This window comes from Saccopteryx leptura, chromosome 2 (genome assembly GCF_036850995.1).
Source record: "Saccopteryx leptura isolate mSacLep1 chromosome 2, mSacLep1_pri_phased_curated, whole genome shotgun sequence".
Lineage (NCBI taxonomy): Eukaryota > Metazoa > Chordata > Mammalia > Chiroptera > Emballonuridae > Saccopteryx > Saccopteryx leptura.
Genome location: NC_089504.1, coordinates 307,335,105 through 307,343,276, shown reverse-complemented (window position 1 = coordinate 307,343,276; position 8,172 = coordinate 307,335,105). Strand labels below are relative to the sequence as shown.

The 8,172-nt window shown below is 44.4% G+C and overlaps 1 protein-coding gene across 1 annotated transcript in view; it reads right to left on the bottom strand.

The window, feature by feature from the left end:
* MEST (mesoderm specific transcript) overlaps positions 1-5,133 on the bottom strand; it is a 13,142-nt gene extending 8,009 nt beyond the window's left edge. Inside the window, exons 1-2 of the mRNA XM_066362687.1 lie at positions 4,934-5,133; positions 1,784-1,938 (exon numbers count right to left, since the gene is read on the bottom strand). Of these exons, the coding sequence (XP_066218784.1) occupies positions 1,784-1,938; positions 4,934-4,959 (181 nt within the window). The 5' untranslated portion in view covers positions 4,960-5,133. The remainder of the gene's footprint in view (positions 1-1,783; positions 1,939-4,933) is intronic.
* Between the last annotated feature and the right edge of the window lie 3,039 nt (positions 5,134-8,172).

Below are 8,172 nucleotides of genomic sequence, written 5' to 3'. Positions count from 1 at the left end.
CTTAAATTTTTTTAAACTTACTGATTTGAAAGAGAAAGAGAAGTATCAACCTGTTGTTCCACTAAGTTCCATTTAGTTGCGCACTCATTGATTGCTTCTCATACACACCCGGACCCGCGACCTCGGCATGCAGGGGAAATGCTCTATGCACTGAGCTACCTGGCCACAGCCAGATGTCTGTCTTACCATAGTATTTATTTTTACCTTTCTGTGTATATAAATACGTCAACATTTTCAAGCCTATCTTTTTCATAACCCCGGGGCGAAATCCTGCCCAAGTTAATGAAATTTTTAAAAAAGATGTCTTTTAAAATGCAAGCTTATTGCTTTAGGTAAAAATAGACATTTTATTTTTAAAATCTGTATATTAAAAAATTATAAATAGCATACTCTATATGAAAATACTTAAAAGGAGTCTGCTTAATTTAACTGAATTTTTTAAAGAATTTCTCCCATTATCAATATGCAAATTGCTTTTCACAGTAAAATGCAAACTTTCACAGTTTTACTGTATACAATCACAGTAGATAAACTAGAAATTTTTTGTACCTTATGGCCTCCCCAAAATTCTAAAATACAGCAACTCTGCCTCTACCTGGTGAGTACCTTAGTTTATTTCCCGCAGAGGAGATTAATATCAGAATCCAGTGTCAAAAGCACCATGTTCAAACTACTGCAAAATTCTAACAATTATAAAAAAGGGTAAATCAATAATAAACATTAACGTTTTGAACAGATAAACATTTTTTAATTTAGCCAAACATTGAAATAGAACACCTTGCTAATAATAATTAAATTAAAACTGATACATTCATATACTGCCAACGGCATGAGAATTTGAAAACCAGGTTGGAAAATAATTTTGTTAGAAGGAATGAAAAATTTTATATATTTTGGCCTACACGTCTTATTCTTTAGAATCCACACAAATAAAATCATTCTAGTTATAAGTGGTCTAGTTTGAAAATAGAAGAAAAAAGTAAATATATAGATGACGATTTCCCTCCAACATTCACTAAAATATTGGAAAACTAAAAACAACCTATAGGACCAACGTAAAGAAAATTACATACTTACTTAAGTGAATATAGCAGATGAGAGGAGGTCAGGAGCAATAATGAAAAACGGTTTTATGACAAACATTTTTCGTTATTGCTCTTGACCCCCGCTCAAAAGAACTCTTTTCCAATCTCGTTTCTCAAGTTCATTACCTATCAAGTGAGGTTAATAGCACCTCTCTCCAAGTTACTGTTATAGAGATTAGATGTAATAATAGATTGAAAATATAATTCAATGCGTAGTATATGGTAATTATTTGAGAAGTAGCAGTCGTAATAATTATCATTAGCAAATTAATTTATACAAAGGTATAAGACTTAAATCACAGTTATGTATATAACAATCTTTATAGAAAATAAAATGAAATCAGGAATTTGGGGTGCGGGAAACAGAACCAAAGGTCGCTTTATCTATGAGTACTATTTACATTACCCGACACTAGGGGCGCTCTAGAGAAAAAAACTATCAGTACAGATCATGCTATGAAAACAATTATGCTAAACAGCCAGTTCTCAACTCGACTGCCCCCTCCCTACCAGCAGTTTGTGTTGCCCTACTATCAATTTAAGGGGGGTGAGTCCATTCCTTCAAGCATACTTCACTTAAAAGGGGGTTTTCCCCTCCATCACAGACGGACAACAGAGACCAACGGATGCAAAATAAGTACCTCAGTGGGACCTTCGGGGGCAGTCCGCAGAGGGTGCTCCAACAGCCCTGTTCTTACCTTGGTAGAAGATGCGCAGTCCCTTGTAGGTGAAGAATTTGCCTGATGACTTCCATGAGTGAAGGGCAGGGGAGAGTTGGGGGGGTGGGATGTGCAGATAGGCCGCAAGCAGGGGCACTGCCAGGAGCCCCACCTGCACCCACCACTCCCTCATCCTGTAGAAAAACCAGAGACCAGGGCTAAGTGGTCGGGTGACACTTACACACATCTACAAGCCCCAAACTGGTAAGACAGGGTGGGGGACTGCTGTGCCATGCGGTGACCTCCTGGCCCTCAGATGAACCATGGCGGCAAGTTTTCCAAGGAGAATGTGAGCCAACCTCTGCCTGCTGTGGCAACCGCCATATTTGCTCCCCACTCTAATTTTCAGGGGAAAAAATATTATTTTAATAAGTAATCTTCCTCTACTTTTCCCTATTTTAATTCCTCAGCCCCTCCCCTGGCCTGTTCCCAAGACCTTCTCGAGAAGTTTAAGGAAGATTACTTAATTATTAGGGTGTACCTTGTCACTAGCTTTTATTAGGGCTTCTTAGGGGGAAAAATAATTTCCTTCACACTCAGTCTAAAAAGCTCTACCACCACCAGTAAAATGTTATATATTTTTAAATGTTTTTAAATGCTAGCACGCGCGCGCGCGCGCGTGTGTGTGTGTGTGTGTGTGTGTGTGTGTGTGTTTAGTAATTTTATATGTCCTTCAGCAGAGGGCTGCTCTTAATTTTTTAATACTCATCAACCCTCTGAGCACAGAGAAGCCCCCTCTGGTACCCATCTGCATTTATGTTGAGAGGCTGCTCAGGGTGAAGAACGTGCGAAAGCAAGGAGACAGGTGCCCTGTGTATTCCAACATAAGCAGCTTTGTCGTGACCCTGAGTACCTAATCTCGTGAGAGGTCAGGGCAGCAGATTATATTTCTGCTTTTCTTAACAGATTCTTGAGGAAAGCTCTTATTTAATTTCTTAGGACTCCCCACTTACAAAAAAGCAAGTAAGGCAGAGCTCATACCCAACATCTGGGAATTCATTTTGTTATTGGAAGGAAAGCATGGTTTACACACCCAACTCTCCAGTGCCCAAGACCTCAAAGGTCTGGGTCAATTTGTCCATAATGACAATAAGTGCTAAACAGGAATTAAAACAATCCCCTGTTTCTATCTCATCACTGTTGATAGCCACCAGGGAAAGAATTATCAGTAGAATGGAAATTCTCTCAAAATAGCCAGGATGGAAATACCTTCTAAAACTAAAGTTAATTTTTTAAAAAAGAGCTATAAATAAGAGAAATGAATTTTTGAAGCCTGGGGGTAATGGCTTTGTGTCTGTACACACACCTTTCCACTGTATTACCTGTAATCTGGCCACAATCTCTACCCATCACAAAATATTTTTTTATCTCTAACATAAATACACCACAGGTTTATTTATGTTAGAGGTAAAATAGCCACATCCCTTAAAGAATATAAGCTCTTTTGCCTATTTTATAGGTGTCACCACGGCAGTCATTTTAGCCCCTCCAAACACCTGTCCCAGTGAGTGATTTCGTTCTACCTTTCAAAGTAACATTAGAAATGATTCTTAAAAATGCTTGGAACATGATAATTATATCTTAATTATCACCCCACAGTAGTAGCAGGCTGCATCCCAGTGTCTTTGAAAGATGAGATGACAAAAAGCATTAGGTTTAGACTCATTTTCTCAGAGCTATCTGTATATACTTCAACTCATACATTTTCAGGGTCACATTTCATCACGCCTTATCCCCAGCTTCTCTCTCCTTCATTCAGCAGCCGGGTATCTGCAGTGACTCAGCACACAGCCAGGGAGGGGTTCCTGAGGAGCAAGCAGAAGGAGCACCCCCACCCACTGGGGGGACTGGGAGGGGGGTAATGGGACGTATACACTCTGCTCCTGGACACCCCCCCCCACACACACACACACATCTTCCTTCGCTTTATTTACATCAAGAAAACCAAGAGGCTACCCCCTAGGAAGCCGTTTTCTATCTTTATCACCTCAATAAAAATGCCCCTAATGACGTTTTAGGATTTTAATAGGGAAGGAACCTGTAAGCAAAACGAAGCAAACATTTTTTTTTACCAAAATCTCTAGTATTTGATGATCCACACGAGTCAAGAAAATAAATTTGACAAACTCCAATACAAACGTTTTGGAAATTAACACTTCCCAGCCCTGATTTCATCTTGTAAACAGGAAAAATATGTTTAATACACCAAACTACTTTGTAAATCAATGCCAACAGTCCATATGTAACGTGAGGATTGTTTGGTCACATCACCATTCTCACTTTGCTTCTTGTTACTGAAATCTCAAAAATAACTTACGCTCGGGGTTATTAATCGAATGCAAGTTCTAGCCACATGTACATGGTAACACCACAGGGGCTTCAAACCTAAACTGCGCCACGGCGATACACGAATCTTGAAATCCTAAATCGCGCCAAGGTACAACCCGGGGTCTATAAATTCTAAATTACGCCACAGCAGCCACAGCAATACCGGGGTCTTGAAATCCTAATCGCGCCATGGCGCAGCGGGGGTCTAAAAAAACCCCATTGTGCCACGGTGCTATCAATGTTAAAATCTTAAATCGCACCAAGAAAAAACCCGAAATCTAGAATTCCGAAATTACGCCAGGGCGATGCCGGGGTCTAAAAACCCTAAACCGCAGCAGAGTGACGCCGGGGTCCAGAAATCCTAATTCGCGTCACAGCGACGCTGGGATCTAAAAATCCTAAATCGCGTCATACTGATACCAGGGTCCAGAAATCCTAAATCGTGCCAGTGCAATGTGGGGGTCTAAAAACCCTAAATCGCATCATAGGCAAAACCAGGGAATAAAAATCCTTAGTCGCACTAGGTTAATGCCGAGGTCTAAAAATCTTAATGACGCCAGGGTGACGCACCGGGGGTTCTAGAAATCTTAAATCAGGGAGATACTGAGTTCTACACAAAAAAGTGACATCCCCTCCCAAGTAGACAAGGCAGGAGGGACCCCCACCCAGCCCCTCGTGGGGTTTTCCTCCCCGCGGGAGTAGCGGTCCGGAAGCCCCGGCTCGGACCCGTTAGCTGGCAGCCCAGCGCCGAAGGCTGCGTGGAGCCAGCCACACCCCCTCGCGCGGGCCGCACGCACCCACCTGCGGAGGCGATCTCGGCGCACCATGGCTGCGTCTTATCCCATGCCGCGGCACACCGACAGGGGCACGGGGGCGCCCAGGCAGGGCGGACACAGCCCGCGAGGGCGGCCCGGCCGCGGCAAGCAGCGAACGGCCGCCCGGGTGTGCGCTGCGGCACTGCGCGAGGCGCAACTGCCGCAGAGGAGGCGCCGGGATGTGCTGGTTGCCGCGGCAGCGAGGAGCCAGTGGGCGCCGACTTTTAGAGCCCACCCGCGCCCCGCCCATGGCCCGCCCACCACGCCGCAGTGTCCCTCCCACCGCAGCCGCTACCCCTCCCTGCAGCCCCCGCAGCAGAAGCTGCTGCTGCTGCTGTAAGGATGGCGTGTCCATCTCACAGAAGCTCCTCTAGGTGGCACCTTCAGGGTGTTGACCTCCGCCAGCACCGTGCTGTTCCCTCATAGCCCCCAACCCTAAAGTCAGGTTCTGCAGCAGAAGTTGTCTGGTGAGTTAACGCCGCAAGGAAAGACAAGAGGCCCCTTAGACCATTCAACAGGCCCCTCCGGCCCCAGAAGAGGCACTTCGACCTCAGGTGTGCCACCTGCTCACATCCGCCACCATACCCAAGGCATGGGTTCTGAACTACGTGAATGCCTGATTCAAAGCAGCGGTCCCGAGTGCTCGATACCTCCTAGGTCCCTAACTATAGGTCATCACCAAGGGCACAAACAAGTGGCTAAGGAATGATAAGCCCTGCTCAAGCCACCACCGGGATAATTGCCTGATTCATGGGACGGCTGCTACGGAGCAAAAAGGGTCACAACAAGCGGAACGTCTGAGTGTCTTGCTCAGCCACTGGGCACGTTTCCTTTACAGCGAGGTGGGCCTCATGCCAGAACCTGACCGCAGCCCTACCGCGGCACCCGCTCCCAGCAAAGTACCCATCCCGCGTCAGAATGAATGAATGATCATCACAGTTTTGAGACCAAAGCTCCCCTTTTATGTAAGATTGAATTCACAATATAAGGGCCCCAGTGGTAACAGAAAAGGATTTTTTCTTCATCCATAATCCTTTAAAAGACATCTATTACGCCTTTGAAAATAAAAGTATAGAGAATCACAGTGTCTGTGTTCATTTTCTGGCTGTAAATTGAAATTCGGAAGAACGCACGCGGGCTGCCAGCCAGCCAGCTCGAGCAGTGCAGGCTCAGTCCAGCGGGGGCGCTGCAGGCCTCTCTTCACTCCGCCTGCCGGCCACTCCTCAGCTCAGAGCACAGGCAGGCGCAAGTGGCAAAGGCTGGTCCAGCCGAGCCCAGCCAGGCCCCACGGTGCACCAGGGAGCCGAGGGCCACCAAGCACACATGGAGAAACCACCATCTATGAGTATGTCTTCAAAACATATGGTGCAATCAGGGAATGCTTCTACTGGTGTCTGATTAAAAGGGTCCTGAAAGTGAAACGAATGCTTATTTAGCATCCAAAATTCAGGCGTACACCTATGAAAGAAAATGGCCCATGCTCCAGAGCAAGAGGCTGACCATGCGGTAGGGAAGACAGACGAGAACTGACACTGCTTACATTTTCCCTGTGATTTCCTGGACACATTTTGTGACAAGTTGGCCTCCTCCCCCTAACATGTAAGGTCCTCAAGGGCCGAGCCCAAGTATTATTCACCTTTTGTGTCCCCAGAGCCCACCACAGTGCCGGCCACAAAGCAGGCCCCTAATAAATACTGCATGAATAAGTACAAGAATTTAAGGGCGCACAGAAGAGGAAGCAATTAAGGGGAGGGGGGGAAGGGTTGTCGTGAATGATGAATAGACATTTACCAGAAAGACAAAGAGCATTCCAACCAGAGGGGACGGCAAAAAAGGACTGCACAACCTTTAGGGAAAACAGCCAGTCCTTTGGGCTGGGGCACTGACCGGCAAAAAATTAGGCTAGAAAGAGTATTTCATCCTAAGGAGTTTGGAATTTGTCTTGTTCTAAAGAAAATGAAAAGCCACAGATGGATTTAAACCCTTTATGGCCTTAATTGGTTACTTAACAAAATTTAAATGAGTCCCTTTACAAATGGAGGATTACCTGCTTTAACTAACCACCACCTTTAAAGCACTGAATTACTTTGCAAAAATTTAAATCGGTCCTTTCAAGAGAGTAAAGGCTTGCCTACTTGAACTGAGACGACAATAGTAACAACCTTTGCATTGTATACTTTTTTCATATTTATTGTCCATGGAACCTATGAATCCTACAAACAATTCTATACATTCATTCGCACCAGGCCAGAAGCACCAGCGTCCAAGATGAAGGCAATTTTGTATTTAATGGACTGAGTGCTCACAAAAGATCTTATTCTGAAAGTGAGGGAACATGTCCACCCACACAGAACAAGTGGGAAGACAGGAGGGGAAGCCTGGGGAGGGGCCCAGAGAAGGGATGGAGGGAAGCACTTTCAGACAACAGGAATTCTAAGTCTAAGGGCTCAAGAAAAACCCTCCTGGGCAAAGGGGCCAGGGGGAAAAAAATCTTTGGAAAAGGAGATTGAGGTTGGGAAGGGCTTCAAACCCAGAATTTTGGGGGAGAAGCAGTTCTGTTCTAACCACCAGTACAGAAGCTAGGAGTTCGAAAGGCAGAGGATGCGATTAGAGATCAGCTTAGCTAAAGCCGGAAATTTGCTTTGGAAAAGTGGAGGGAGAACATCAGTGGTGGGATTCAGCTGGTTCGCACCGGTTCGGCAGAACCAATACCTAATTTTTTGTTGAGTTCACCGAACCCGTTATTAAAAATTGCACTTGTAATTAGGGTTCTATGTAAGGTGGGCTCCTGGACAGCCGCTCAATGTGGAAATTACAAATTTACTTTCTTATTTTTAAATGTTCATCTGTGCAACAGCGTATCCTAAGCACCCATAGTAAGGTTCATTCTGTCCAAGGTGAAAAAAAAATTGCAAGTGAGGATGTCAACCAAGAAGCAATATGGAAATATACTAAATAACAGTTTTATTATTTTTTGTCCGGTATTAACATTTTTTCATTAATATTTTAAAACTTTCTTATAACATCTAGTTTTGTGTACCTGTTTTATTGTTCTTATTATTAAATGCATGAAATAATAAACTACCTTTCGGTATACCATTTTTTTAGACTTAAAACAGTCATTAGGGTTGAGAACCTGTTGTTAAATTATTTGAATCCCCCCACTGGAGAACATGCTGGTGATAAAACCCCAGGAGCCAAAGAGTTAATACATTTTGTAAAAGT